Here is a 15,921-nt window from a genome sequence, read left to right on the forward strand (position 1 = left end):
TGGGGGTGGAGATTTGCAAAACATAAAGATCCATTTCAAAAACACTAAGACAATCATGATAGAATCAAACAAACAGGATATTGAGTCAAAATGGAGGGGAGACAGAATTTCAGTGAAAGTTGATATATAGAAAGAATGGGCATGTTTTTTAAAAAGATCTTCAAGGAGATGGCCAAAAGTTTGACTTTGACATTGTGGAAGAAAGCAGTAGTGGAAGAATTAAAAGGAACAGGCAAAGAAGATAATTTCAGAGTTGCAATTTCCATTAATTATATGGCTGGGCATGGCATGTGAGAGTCCAGGAGACTAGACAGGAGTAAATGGCCCTTATCAAACAATCATCCATGATTATGAGGTGTTTGGAGTTTTAGGTATATGGACTGAAATAAATGGTCAACTTTAGAAATGTTACCAAACAAGAAAGGGCAAGATTTCGGCACAACCTGGGTTTCTGGTGTAAAAAAAAGGGAATTTGTGAGCCTGAATGACTGGATGGAAGATGTTTCAGAGCGGTAGCTGAGTTAGTCTTTAACAGGAAAAACTTAAAAAATAACAAATAGTCTGGCAGCATTTTAAAGACTAACAAAACATGTAGATGGTATTATGAGCTTTCATGGGCAGTGATCTGTGCCCATGAAAGGTCATGATACCATCTTCATGTTTTGTTTGTCTTTAAAGTGCTACCAGACTATTTGGATGGAAGATAGTTTTGCCAAAGGGAAAGAGAATTTAAAAAACAATGAATACTCTAGCAGTACTTTAAAGACTAACAAAACATGTAGCTGATATTATGAGCTTTTGTGGGTACAACCCACTTCTGATGACTGGAGTCATCTGAAAAAGCAGGTTGTACCCACAAAACCTCACGATACCATCTACATGTTCTGTTAGTCTTTAAAGTACTGCTAGAGTATTCATTGTTTTTTTAAGTTTTTCCTGTTTTAATTATGTTAACCTAAACTTGGAAGAATGGCAGAACCAAAGGAGAGGAGAATAATGTATAATGGAAGATGTCTATATGTGGTTATGAGATTTTCTTCAAAGCAAAGAGACCAAAAAGAGACAGAAGTAATTATAATCAAAACATGTACTAAAATACTACTTTCAGCTTAAAAATATTACATGACTCATAAAACTATTCACAAGGGTTGCATTGTATTCTAAAAAATCTCTAGAGATCGTAGTGACAAACACCATTTAAATATTAAGATTTAGATAGTTACAACATTATTGATTCTTCCATAATTATGTTGACAGTAGATATCTTAATTGAACATTCTATGGAATAATCATGATTATCTTTGCCGAAACTACCAGAGGGGCTCAGTCATCTTTGTAACAAAAGCACAACTTTTTCATTCTACAGTGGCATTAAATCACTTCAAACAAAATAGAAATCCTGTTTTATTGTACCTTATTCAAACCAGTATAAAAAAGGAAAAAGTTTAACAGATCCAGTATCTTTTGTTTTATTTGAGCAGTTCCTCCTCCTGCTGTTCCCTAATAATTGTAACAAATCCTGTAGGGGGATATATAATCTGCAACTCAGCCCATAAACTCTTTTGTGCTCTCCATTGAATCAAAGATGCAGAAATGTCTCGTTATTTACAAGAGCATCCTTTAACACAGTGTGTGGGGAATTAAGTATAACAACTGCACTTCTAATTCCTAATGTGAAGTGCTGAAAAACGCATCTCATAATGTTAGCGTACACCCTTTTGTGAAGGCTGAAATAAATTGTGTATATGCTATTTATTGTTTTAGCCATAGTGCCCTTTTTTAAAAAACACACACTGAAGTATATTATTTAGGGATCACAGTATATTATTTAGGTATCACTGTATCTACCATTGAAATGATATTTTTGGTTAGAAAACAACTAAAATGAAAGATACAATTGAGATTATTAGACTGTAATTACAAAAAGTAGAATTTGATGAAGATATTAGAAATAAAATCCTTAGTTTTCTAAAACATGCCATAGAAACTCTATGGCAAAGGTCTGGGCCTTGGTTTGTATGTCTTTTGACAGAAAGCACCTTCAACATCAATATTCTTTCTCTTACTGGCATGGGATGGGGTGTTAGATTTAGTAACTATTGTAGTAAAAGGAAAGACTGTTTTATGCTGAGTAACAAACATGACATCTTGCAGTATAATTTTAATTGTTTAATACCGCCAATACATGATTTACTGATGTCCACTTGTATATACTTGCATAATTGAATGTTATTTATTGGATACCAAATGCTTTGGTTTGTCCATATTGTTTTTCAGGTGTACATTTGCAGTTCCTAAATTTCTCAACTGAGACAATTCATGATTACTTAGAAGTAAGAAGTGGATCTACAGAAACAAGTAATGTTATTGGTAGACTTAGTGGTCCTCAGTTACCAGCCTCTCTGTTTAGTACAACTCATGAAACCAGCTTACATTTTCACAGTGATTACTCACAGAACAAACAAGGGTTTCATATTATATACCAAGGTAAGAGATTTGATACATTTAAATGAACAAGCTGGTTGTTAAAGGCTATATTTTCACTGTTAGAAAATAAATATGAAGGCTTATTCTGGAAAACATGTGCACGATTAAAAAACAAAATGTTACATACAGTTTAATAAATGTGGCACTCTGGTGGGACACAAGCTCTTCAGCAATTCAGAGCAAATAATCATTTAGGAATAAAAAATGAAGATGAGTGTTATAGCTATTTAAAGTACAGTGAGAATGCATGAAGACAAGTGGACAGCTCATTCTAGATCATATTCCTACTCATTTGGAAATACATTGTAGGATGTTTAACAGTACAGTTAGCCTTAATACCATTGTCTGGCTATCCCAGAAGGACAGGAAACCAGATGTTGTTTAATTAGGCCATAACTTTATTCCTAAATTTATGAGAGTACATGGTAGATAAAAGTGCATGGTGCAGGTTATTATATAATCACTTACATACACCCCGGGGAGGGAGGCTGCCATGAGCCATCCCCCTTCACTCATCTTTGTCCCTAGCCAAAACATAGCTGTGACCCTTCCACCCCTGTTGAATGAGTGTTGAGGAGGCTAAGAAAGGAAAAGAGGTTGGCTCCTCGCCATACCAGTGATAAGAATCCTGAACTCTCACTGTTTTAAACAGTACTTCTATCTAAGCACTGTATTCCTCCTCCATAGAGTACCTGCGCTGGACACCAGCCCCATACTCAGTGGAGCAATTTATTAAGACAGCCACCTTCTTTGTTGTCCAATCCCCTGTTATGGCAATCAGATGTTTATGGACACTCAGGGTGTGTCTACACAGCAGAGCTTAACTTGAAATAACCTATGCAAATTGAGCTACATCAATTGTATAGCTTATTTCAAAATAGCTTATTTTGAATTTGGGAGCATCTACACAGCACTTATTTCAAAATAGAGCACTCTTCCTCAGACTTCCCTTAGTCCTCATACAGTGAGGTTTACAGGAGTGGGAGTAAGAAGTCCTCCAGCTTGGCAGTATTTCGACATTATTTCAAAATAAATCCCTGCTCTGCAGATACGGACTGTTATTTCAAAATAACACCATGTTGTTATTAAAAAAACACCCTGCAGTGTAGCTTCTTAGAAAATGTTAAAGTGTTAGAATCGCAACTATCATACCTTATGACCCAAATCTTGATGTCTCATCTAACATGTTCCTAATTTCATGTTTAGGCAAATTCTATTGGCTTCTTTACGTATTTGGATTTAGTGCCATATGAATGAAGTGTATGCCATTTGTCAAGGAACAATTTGAGATCTATGCATGATAAAAGCATGAAGAAATTATATATGAGTAGATTATTAATATTAATTAAACAGATCTATTCCTGTTAAATATATTGTGGAATAGACACTGCATGTGTGATGAAGGAATCTGAAGAGTTGCCCTTCATGCTTTTAACATTTTAGATACTGATACTCACTAATATATAGGTCCAATCAGTCTCCAGATTGCCCATCCTAGGAGATACACCTTTGTGCTCAAAATTTCTACAATGCAAGGCATTTGTACTGGGCATGGATATTTAATGTCTTCTTGAAAAAGGCTGCCAGAAAATGTGAAACAGGTTTTACTTTTTACACTTTCACCTGTAAATCTCAGAGGGGTAGCCGTGTTAGTCTGAATCTGCAGAAGCGATGAGGAGTCCTGTGGCACCTTATAGACTAACTGAAGTGTAGGAGCATAAGCTTTCGTGGGCAAAGACCCACTTCGTCAGATGCATGTAGTGGAAATTTCCAGAGGCAGGAATAAATATGCAGGCCAGGATCAGGCTGGAGATGACCAGGTGGATCCAATCAAGGAGGATGAGGCCCACTTCTAGCAGCTGATCTGGAGGTGTGAATTCCAAGAGAATAGAAGCTGCTTTTGTAGTTAGCAAGCCATTCACAGTCTTTGTTTAATCCAGAGTTGATTGTGTCAAACTTAAAGATGAACTGTAGCTCAGCAGTTTCTCTTTGAAGTCTGGTCCTGAAGTTTTTTTGCTGCAGGATAGCTACTTTTAGATCTGCAATTGTGTGTCCAGGAAGATTGAAGTGTTCCCCTACAGGTTTTTGTATGTTGCCATTCCTAATATCAGATTTGTGTCCATTGATTCTTTTACGTAGGGACTGTCCTGTTTGGCCGATGTATATAGCAGTGGGGCATTGTTGGCACATGATGGCATATATTACGTTGGTGGATGTGCAGGAGAATGTACCAGTGACAGTATGGCTGATCTGGTTAGGTCCTGTGATGGTGTTGCTGGTGTATATATGTGGGCAGAGTTGGCACCGAGGTTTGTTGCAAGGATTGGTTCCTGAGTTCGAGTTATTATGGTGCGGTGTGTAGTTGCTGGTGAGAATATGCTTCAGGTTCACGAAGGTAACTGGGAGTGCTGGTGGCGTAGGGTCTGAGCAGAGAGTCCACATAGCCAGACAGTCCTTCAGTAAGAGTGCCAATGCCCGAGATGATGGGGCGTCCGGGATTTCCAGGTTTGTGGATCTTGGGTAATAGATAGAACAACCCTGGTCGGGGCTCTAAAGGTGTGTCGATTTGTTCCTGTGTTTGTTTGGAGAGTGTCCTGAGCAGATGGTGCAGTTTCTTAGTATATTCCTTAGTGGGATCTGAGGAAAGTGGCCTGTAGAATTTGGTATTGGAGAGTTGTCTGGCAGCCTCCTTTAGGTAGTCAGGCCTGTTCATGATGACAACAGCACCTCCTTTGTCAGCCTCTTTGATTATAATGTCAGAGTTGTTCCGGAGGCTGTGGATGGCATTGCGTTCTGCACGACTGAGGTTACCAGGCAAGCGATGCTGTTTTTCCACAATTTCTGCCTGTGCACGTCGGCGGAAGCATTCTATGTAGAGGAACAAACCTCGGTGCCAACTCTGCCCACATATATACACCAGCAACACCATCACAGGACCTAACCAGATCAGCCATACTGTCACTGGTACATTCTCCTGCACATCCACCAACGTAATATATGCCATCATGTGCCAACAATGCCCCACTGCTATATACATCGGCCAAACAGGACAGTCCCTACGTAAAAGAATCAATGGACACAAATCTGATATTAGGAATGGCAACATACAAAAACCTGTAGGGGAACACTTCAATCTTCCTGGACACACAATTGCAGATCTAAAAGTAGCTATCCTGCAGCAAAAAAACTTCAGGACCAGACTTCAAAGAGAAACTGCTGAGCTACAGTTCATCTTTAAGTTTGACACAATCAACTCTGGATTAAACAAAGACTGTGAATGGCTTGCTAACTACAAAAGCAGCTTCTATTCTCTTGGAATTCACACCTCCAGATCAGCTGCTAGAAGTGGGCCTCATCCTCCTTGATTGGATCCACCTGGTCATCTCCAGCCTGATCCTGGCCTGCATATTTATTCCTGCCTCTGGAAATTTCCACTACATGCATCTGACGAAGTGGGTCTTTGCCCACGAAAGCTTATGCTCCTACACTTCAGTTAGTCTATAAGGTGCCACAGGACTCCTCATCGCACCTGTAAATCTGTGAATGTTATAACTCCCATCGGTGATGTTGGGACCTTTTATTCTGGCTAGAGAAAGAAGAATGGAGATGAAGATGAGTAGCTTTAATGTCAGCTGTTCTCCTTCAGTATTTGTAGTGAATTGGAGATTAGTTTACAGTATAATCATCTAGACAGAGCCAGGAGTGGATTGACTTTGCATAGACTCATGGGGAGGGGGCATGAGAGGCATATTCTCTCTCCCTGTTTTCGTCTCCTGAATAGTAGATCGACAAAACTGCAATTGTTATGCTTTCCATAGTACAAGAATATCTCATATTAATACAGATTCCGGGACAATGCACTACAAAATATGCAGATCAGATAGTCCTAAAGTAACTAAATGACAGATACACTCAAAAAAAAAAAGTATATACTACAAGATTTTGGATTCTTTGGTGGAATTTGAGAGAAGAGCAAGGACTTTCCTTTCTGTCACCTAAAATGTAAAGCATCTAATATGAAAGCATTAAAACATAGATTAGAACTATTAGGACTATTTTTTATATTCCTATTTATTTCAGCTTATCAGTTGCAAAGCTGTCCTGACCCCAGGCCATTCCGTAATGGTTTTGTGATTGGAAATGACTTTACTGTGGGACAAACAATTTCATTTGAATGTTTTCCTGGATACACCTTAATTGGAAATTCAGCACTGACTTGTCTTCATGGAATCAGTCGTAACTGGAATCATCCTCTTCCCAGGTGTGAAGGTATGTAACAAGTAAACATGCCATCCCATATTCCCTTCATTTCAACAAATCAGACTTCTCTTACTGCTTAATATGTTGTTATCTCTCTATGCGGAGTACTGAAAAATCTTACCTTACTTTTTATTATTGCCCTATATAGCTACTGGAGTTTTTTCTTTCAGCTGATTTTGCAAAGTCCTATGTTTCTAGAGCAAAAATAAATAAATAAAAGGAATTGGGCTCTTTTGACAAAGTGAAAACATGTCATGGACATGTATCAGTCTTCACAAAAATTTATTGAAGAGAGTCCATAACTAGGTGGCTAATTTCATGATTTGGGATCTGGAAGACCTACGGTCAAATCCCTAGTCTGCTTGATTTGGAATAAAACTCTACTCTGAATAAGGCTAAGCGGGAATATGAACCTAATTCAGACACCCATATGGTTTTTGTTTTTTTCAGCAGCAGAACAAAAATAAATTTAGAAGTTTGGGATGTTGTTGCAAAAAAGAATTGTGCTCCTCTGATCAGTTCTCTTTGGGTATGTCTACACTACCCTCCTAGTTCGAACTAGGAGGGTAATGTAGGCATACCGCACTTGCAAATGAAGCCCGGGATTTTAATTTCCCGGGCTTCATTTGCATAAGCGGGGAGCCGCCATTTTTAAATCCCCGCTGGTACGAACCCCGTGCAGCGCGGCTACACGGGGCTCGAACTAGGTAGTTCGGACTAGGCTTCCTATTCTGAACTACCAGTACACCTCGTTCCACCTCGTTCTACCTAGTTCAAGCCCCGTGTAGCCGCGCTGCACGGGGTTCAAACCAGCAGGGTTTTAAAAATGGCGGCTCCCCGCTTATGCAAATGAAGCCCGGGAAATTCAAATCCCGGGCTTCATTTGCAAGTGCGGTATGCCTACATTACCCCGCTAGTTCGAACTAGCGGGGTAGTGTAGACATACCCTTTGTGAGTTTATTTTGTGTGCCATTTAAATTGTTTTGAATTTGAGGATGTATAGATAGATATTTAGGTAAGTTTTACTTGTGGACTCATACATGAAACTGCAAAGGCTGGCAAAGGGCAGGTGTGGATGTGGCAATGATATCATAAGTCCATTAGTAATGCATCAGCTTATTGGTTAAAAGACTTTGGGAAGTGGTGACCTCACAGAGACTCCATGACAACAGTCCAGTAGGACAGGCTGCAGGTCAAGGGCATTCTCAGAGACCCCCCATGGCTTTGCTGCAGGGAGTCTCCTTCTTGAGGTCTGCCCTTGAGGACTGAGAGAGGATTCAAGGTAAGGAACGTGAGCATGAAGAGGTGCCTCTTTGGAGTGTTCTCCTTTCCCAGAACTAATTGAATTAGGAGACAGACATTCATGTAGACAAGGTAAGAGCCTGTGAGAGGTTTGGTGATGATACAGCCTGATCCATCTGGTGCTGGCCAAATTCAAGGCATGGGAAACACTAAGTTAAATTTGGAAAATTATTTTCTCACCGAGGCCTTTGTCCCTTGTTATCACTGGGAGCATCAGAATTGTCTTTTTTATTTCCCTTTTCCCATAGCTTCCTGCCCCCTCAGCATCTCACAGTTGATTAGATGAGCCAGGTATGGGGGGCAGTGACAGGGAGGAGACTCAGGACTTAGTTGTTCTCTGTAAGACCCAACAAACGAGCCAGAACCAATCATCTGTTTAGGGAATTGTTCTGTTTCTCTGCATTGGTTGGCTCTGAGCAGTTCCTGATTCTCTCTATCAGTTGGCTGTAACAATCCTTTCAACTACCTCATGTCTATAGAGGTTGGGGATCTGTAAGGATCTGTGTGAGAGTGACAATAGCAGCAGTGTATAATATCACATGTCCTACCATGCGGAATCATTACAGATGATGAGGAGGTGCAATTAAGCCCCGTTCTTCCAACATCCTTTATGTGCGGCCTGACCCCCAGCACAATTGTTCAAAAATTTTGGTGAAGGCATGGCCAGGGCATGTAGATTCCCCCACATCTGTGCAGTGTAGAGAGGCACATGGAGCAGCTGCTCTGAGCGCTGGGGCTGCGGAAGGCAGGGAATCTGGCACGGGTTCTATTGGGCGGGTGGCTGGGAGTCATCTAGGGAAGTGACCCTGGGCCAGAGCCTGTCTCTGGCATTCACTTTCCTCCCACAACCCAACTCCTGTCTGCAGCTCACAGTTCCCTCACAGATCTTGCACACCCACCCCACCACACACACTCCTCCCCTATGCTAGAATCCTCTCCTGGACCCATATCCCCTCCTGGACCCTGCACCTGAATTCCTTGTTCCAGATCACAACTCCCTTCTTCACCCAAACTCCTTCTCACACCCTATGCCCTCTCCTGCACACTAGTGACCTACCCTAGGCTCCCTTCTGCACCCAACCACCATCCCAGACCCTGAACCCTCTCAATAGAAAAGTTCAGCCATTGACCACTTACCAAAACCTTGGAATGCCCTGCCCCGCTAAAAGTTATTGCCCCCCTGTGCTTAGGACAATAGTGTCTTTCATATTCCTCTGCAGCTGTTTGAAGGCTCTTAAGCATGGTTTTGATTAATCATTTTTGTCTCAGTTTCACTGTTGTTCAGGAAATTTATTCTAAATAAAGTATAATTATGTGGCCTTTGCTTCGGGTCTTAGGATTCGGCCTGATTGTTACTTCTTTGGATTCTATTGCACTGTTTCCCTCATCTTACATGAACACACAATCAGGTAAAATACAGCTTAAAATTTAACTAAAAATGGATTCAGAAGCTAGTCCTCAAAACTTACCTTACTAAGAACTACCATGTTTGTTGGTTTGTTTTCTGGGAGATTCAGGGCTTCAGAGATAAGGGCTTCAGGATTTAGCCTATTGGAGTTTTTAAAAGTGCAATAGCTCTTCTGTTTCCCATATACAGCTGACATACTTTAGTTTTGCATAACACAGTTCAACTATGCACATGCTCAATGTATTCACAAATAAGGATTTCAACACACCTAAAAATGTAGAGGTTCTTTGACTACTGCTGCAGTGAAAATAAATGAAAATAAATGTGCTTTTGGGTTGTTGTTTTTTGTTTGTTTGTTTTTAAGCTCTTTGTGGAGGAAATATAACTGCAATGAATGGTACCATATATTCTCCTGGATACCCAGATGAGTACCCAAATTTTCAGGACTGCTTTTGGCTTGTACAAGTACCACCTGGTAATGGAATCTACATCAATTTTACTGTTCTTCAAACAGAGCCAATATATGATTTCATAACTGTATGGTAAGTAGGCATAATTATTGATTTATTCAACTATCTCTGAGCATATAAAAAATTGGAGATTAAAAGTAACATTTTGGTTATGTATCCAAGATTTTTGCTTAATGTTTGAATTCTATTTAGTGACAATGATGGATTTGCAAGAGTAGACCAATGATAAAATGGTATATTGTATTTTTTTTGTTAAGTACCTAAATAGAGGTAAAATAAACTTCATGAATGGAGGCAATCCTTTCCCAGTGAAGTCAATGTTGAAATGTCTACTGGCATCAATAGTATATACTCAGGAGCTTGATATTTGGCTTGATGGGAGTGTTTAGTCAAATTATAAAGCATTACAAATAAAGAGGACTCTCACTGAATATTGACTTAGCTCATTAGAGAGACAAGGTGCATGGGATAATATCTTTTGTTGGACCAACTTCTGCTGGTGAGAGAAACCAGCTTTCAAACTCAGAGTTCTGCATTAGGCCTGAGAAATGTACTCTGTCACAGCTAAACACAAGATAGAACAGATTGTTAAGCATAAGGAAATCACACGTATGTCAAGGGACCATTCAAGGTGAAATGACTAGTTAAAACTTTTTGGGTGTATCTAGACTACATCCCTTTTCTCGAAAAAGGAATGTAAATTAGACACTTCGAAATTGCAAATGAAGCCAGGATTTAAATTTCCCACACTTCATTTGCATAATGGTGGCTGTGGTTTTTTTCAAAATGGTACTCTTCGATAGAAAAATGGCTCTTTCGAAAATAAAACGCTTTTTCGAAAGATCCTGTAAACCTCATTTTTTGAGGAGTATAGGATCTTTCAAAAAATTTGAATCCTGGCTTCATTTGCAATTTTGAAGTATGTAATTTACATCCCTTTTTCAAGAAAAGGGATGTAGCCTAGACACACCCTTCTAGTCATGCGGGAGAAAGAAGAAAATAGCTTGGGTTGAGGCGGTTAGTGGGTTATAGATTGCTGTAATGAGCCCACAATCCAGTGTTTCTATTCAGTCCACGATTTTTTATATCTAGAAAAGTTATGAATTTAAGCTCCCAGGCTTGTCTTTTGAAACTGTTCTACAGTTTTCCTTAGAGAAAGAGGACTGATGGGGCAGCTATCGAGTGATCACTTTGGGAGAATTGTTTACCCACAAGTGCTGGTTTTGTCTGCATGAGTTCTTTTGAAAACATAGTATTTGTCTCATTTTGTCCAAATAGATGTTATAACGGGAATGCCAAGGACATAGTATACCTCTATTTTGGCAAGGTTGAGGGATAAACAAGGTAGATGGAATCTTTGAAGACCATAGGGGATTCAGGAATGATTCCTTTCAGCATGGGTTACAAGTACCGGTTGTAATTGTTCAATGGTACTCCATGTAGGTTCCAGTATATGATACTAGGTTACAATGAGGATTGTGCAGTCAAAGTGGGATTTATTTCCATAATGAAGCAAAAGCGACGAGGAGTCCTGTGGCACATTTTGCAGATTCAGACTAACACGGCTACCCCTCTGATAATGAAGCAGGCTCTTTTATGGATTTGGCTGACCCATTCTGTGATGTAATATACTTATTTGGTGGAGCATTCTTGTTTAGTGAAGATGGTTTTAAGTGAATTAAGGTGAATATGCTGGTCTTTCTCCTCAAAGTATATTCTGTGACATCAGAGTGTCTGGTGGTAGTGTCTGGATGTATTTGGAGTTATTATTGTCTGTGAAGGTAAATGTGGTGATCCATAGCCTCTTGTTTATATTTGTTTGTAGGATTTCATTGATGAAGCTGATGATTATATCCTGGAAGCTGATTCTGGTATGGGAGTGTTCTAGACAAAATGTAATGGAAGAGCAATATTTGTTGAAGTTGTGATGGAAATCTGAGAGAGAACATAGGCTATCAGTCCAGAGGATGAAAATGTCATTGATATATCTGTGGCGTATCTTTGTTTTTATTATGAATTTATCTAGAAATTCTTCTTCAAGTTGGCTCATGAAGAAGGTGGCAAAGTGGAGGAGCCATCCATTTACCTGTGGCTGTTCCCATGGTTTGGATAAAGTGCTCGTTGTTGAATGTAAACATTGTATGGGTGAGGATGATAATGTGTTTGGAGCACATATCAGAGGATTGTCCATTGTCTTGTAGATATTTGAGATAGGTAGTAAATGCTGTCATCATGAAGGATGTTAGTGTATATCCCATTTCATCAGAATAAAAATACTTTTCTAGATTTATACAAGCAATCTTGTTGTCAAGAAAAGGAAATTGAGTGCACAATTTTGACAAAGATCAAAGAAACTCATGTGTAATGAAAGAATAATAATAGACATGTTCAACTATGCACATATGAACTGTTCCAGTTTCATATCAGGAGAAGATTTACAGAAGCAATTTTGTAGCATCTTTTATGGTTTTCAGAATCATTATTTTTAGAGTATATAAAAAGAGACTATGTTCTTAATTTAATTGTAAGTATAATATAGGAGTTGAACAGACAAGTTGGCAGAAGTAATATCTTTTATTAGTTCAGCTTAAATTATTGAGAGAGACAAGCGTTAGACACATAGAGTGTTCCTTGAGGTCTGGGAAACATACTAAGAATGTCACGAGTAAGTAGAAGATCAAACAGATAGGCTAGCATATGTAGTTAGTACATAAGGACAACTCAGGTATCTATTGAAGAGCTCTATATAGCTCAAAAGATTGACACTCTCAGCAATAGAAGTTGTTCTAATAAAATATATTATCTCACCTACCTGCCCTTTCTAATACCCTGCATCCAACATGGGTATAACAATATTGCATACAACACAGGATTTGGTTCTACAGAGTGAACTATAGCTGAGCTCCTCTGTTAAAACAAAATTGAGGTTATAGTGCTCTCAGTTAGACAGATAATAAAGGGCACCCACTATAGAAAGTCAGGAAACATAAATAATTCTCTGGTCACAGGCATCACTATATGCCTTGGACACTTCTAGGTTTCCTCCCACTGTCCCCTATATGCCTCCTGACATGTGACCTCATGCACATGCTATTGCCTTCTTGACTTAGTTCACCCTGCATCTTCCTCTTTGTCTCACCTTAATTCACTTCTAAACAGCCTACCAAGACTCCTAAAAGCAGTAATAATGGAAATTATCAAAAGTGCTAAATCTCAGGGCACATCTATATAGCAGGGCTAAAACCAAACTAAGCTACACAATTTGAGCAATGTCAATTGAGTAGCTTAAGCCAAAATAGCTTATTTTGGATTTTGGTACTATCTACACAGCAGGAAGTCCGAGTTAGAGATCTCTTCCTCTGACTTCTTTTACACCTCGTAAAATGAGGGTTACAGGAGTCGGAGTGAGAAGTCCTCCAGCTCGACATTATTTTGAAATTACATTGAAATAACTGCTTTCTGTATAGCTGTGGACTATGTTATTTTGGAATAACATTAGATATTCCAAAATAACACTGCTGTGTAGACATAATTTCAATGTTCTTTACATTGTAATCATTATACTCCTTATCCCTCTTCTTTATACCACTTCTTTGTTGTCTTGAATTTTTTAACTGTTTAGGGAAGGGACCTTGGAACTAAAACATCTCCTTTGAATGATGTCCCAGTTGGTGCTCCACTCAGATCTCGGTTCATCCTCGTGCCGCTGATTGGAGATTTTTATGTATCAGTGCCTTCCCGCACTGCACATATGGAATCACCATCTCATGTTGTTCTCGTCCGTTAGGTGCACACATGGCACAAATGTCCCTCGTTCCTTTTCTACTATCCGCAACTGAAAACGAAATCAAAGCAATGCTTTCCTTCCTGGCAGAAAAGGGAAAAATAGTGTAGTTAGTTTATGGTTTGTCAATAGTTTTAGTCAGTTTGTAGTAAGTTTTACTTAGTTTTCTATAAAAAAAAAAGTTTCCCCATTTTATTTTCTCCTCACTCTGGTTTTCTCCAAGTTCTGAATCCTCACATTTTTCAACATGCCAGGCTCTCCTGGTTTCAAAAAATGACTCATGTTGGGACTCAATGTCCATATCTGCTGGACATGTATACTGTATAAAATGCTTAGGTAAAAGTCATGTAGCACAAAAGTGTCGCATTGCCAAAACATGATGACCAGAGTGAGGAAAGACTGCGAAATGAGGCTGAAGAACCTCCTCTAGGAGAAATCCCTTCAAACACCGGGGGATGAGTCCCTAGAGAGAGAGGCGCACTCAACGTCTTATCTGAGGACTAATTTATCTCCCCAGAGAGTGCCTCTGGCTTCCGTGCTATATCCCAGACTGCTGTTCCCCGGGGCTATCAATTTCCAGCACCACAGAGAAACGAAAACCAGCTTCATCTAAGAGAGCTGAGTCAGAACCAAAGTAGAAAACCACCTCCTTGGCACCCACTGATGTGGTTACTTGACCGGCACCGACAAAGCCAGATATACTGAAGCCTCTGGCACCCGCAGGCAATGTGGCACCAGCCAAACATGCTGGTTTCCAGCAGCTGGAACTGAAGCATGCTTTGGCACCGGAACCTAAGAAGGCTGTGAGCAAAACACACCATGTACACAGAGTCCCACAGCTAGGCACACCATCTCCATTGATATCAAGCATAGCTTCACCACCATGCTCTCCAACAATACCTCATGCTAGCCCACATAGACAGGCTGTGGAGATCCTTTCTTACTCTCCCACACCATCGTCACTGGGAACTGAACACAGTTCCTGGCACAAGAGTAGATTTTCATCACAAGATTCATCCCCTATAGGATCAGTGGCTTCATGGCACTCCACTCGACACCAAGCCTTTCAACAACCTCTGCAGTTTCCATGGTTTAATCACCCATGGCCATACCCACCACAACAGTTTCAACCTCAGTGCCCTCTTTGGGAACCATGGTATCAATACTTCCCCAGTTTCTCCTATCACCATCGCCCACGCAATACAGCAGCCTCCACACCAGTACATATGGCAACATAGTTCTCCTCCTCTTTCGGTAATAACTCAGGCTGAACCAGCAAATGAGGATGAGAACTTATTTCAATCCGATTCAGATAGCTCTTCACAGGTCCCACAATTGTCTTCTTCTCCAGACGAGGCTGTTTTCCAATCATTATCCTCTCCACCCGCAGATGACCTGAAACAATTTCAAGAATTATTCAAATGAGTGATTCAAACTCTGGACATTGCACTTCAAGAGGTGCAAGAGAAACAATACAAATTGCTCAAAATACTTCAACAGGCTGCATCCTCCAAGATAGCATTACCGATTAACGAGGCTATCACAGACAACAGCAGATGTACTCTGGCAAATGACAGCCTCTGTCACTCCTACTGGCTGGAAAGCAGAGAGAAAATACTTTGTCCTGGCCAAAGGGATGGATTTTCTCCTTTCACATCCCCACCCAAATTCATTGGTCATGGCCTCTGCTCATCACAGATCAAAACACACTCAAGACAAGTCTACGCCTCAGGAGAGAAAACACAAATGACTAGACCTCTTCGGGAGGAGAGTATACTCTTCTGCCACCCTCCAGTTTATAATATTAAATTACACTGCCCTCCTGGCCAACAACGATCATGCTAATTACTCCAGATTACAAGAGTTCTTACAGGATCTTCCCTGAAAACCCATCTCCAATCTATCATAAAAGGCTAATCCATAGCAAAAACAGCTCTTTAGGCTGTGATGGATGTGACTGATACAGCAGCTAGAACCACAGCTACAGCACAGGCAAAGATGGACACTCATGCCATATGCGCATCTAACAGACAAGAACAGTGTGAGATGGCAACTGTATATGCGTGGCACAGGAAGGCGCTGCTAGGCAAAAATCTCTGATCAGTGGTGCAAGGACTCACCAAGACCTGAGTGGAGCATCCTTAGGGACACACATCTTGAAGAACCATTGTTACTGCACATAGTGAGCAACTTCTTCATTTAGCATACTG

General features: G+C 40.1%; 1 protein-coding gene across 3 annotated transcripts in view; it reads left to right on the forward strand.

The window, feature by feature from the left end:
- CSMD3 (CUB and Sushi multiple domains 3) overlaps nt 1–15,921 on the forward strand; it is a 1,183,531-nt gene that overhangs the window by 987,705 nt on the left and 179,905 nt on the right. For all 3 annotated transcript variants that reach the window (XM_075920204.1, XM_075920205.1, XM_075920206.1), the window contains 3 exons: nt 2,278–2,487; nt 6,568–6,756; nt 9,822–9,999. In XM_075920204.1, the coding sequence (XP_075776319.1) occupies nt 2,278–2,487; nt 6,568–6,756; nt 9,822–9,999 (577 nt within the window). The remainder of the gene's footprint in view (nt 1–2,277; nt 2,488–6,567; nt 6,757–9,821; nt 10,000–15,921) is intronic.

Source organism: Pelodiscus sinensis, chromosome 2 (assembly GCF_049634645.1).
Source record: "Pelodiscus sinensis isolate JC-2024 chromosome 2, ASM4963464v1, whole genome shotgun sequence".
Taxonomy (NCBI): Eukaryota; Metazoa; Chordata; order Testudines; family Trionychidae; genus Pelodiscus; species Pelodiscus sinensis.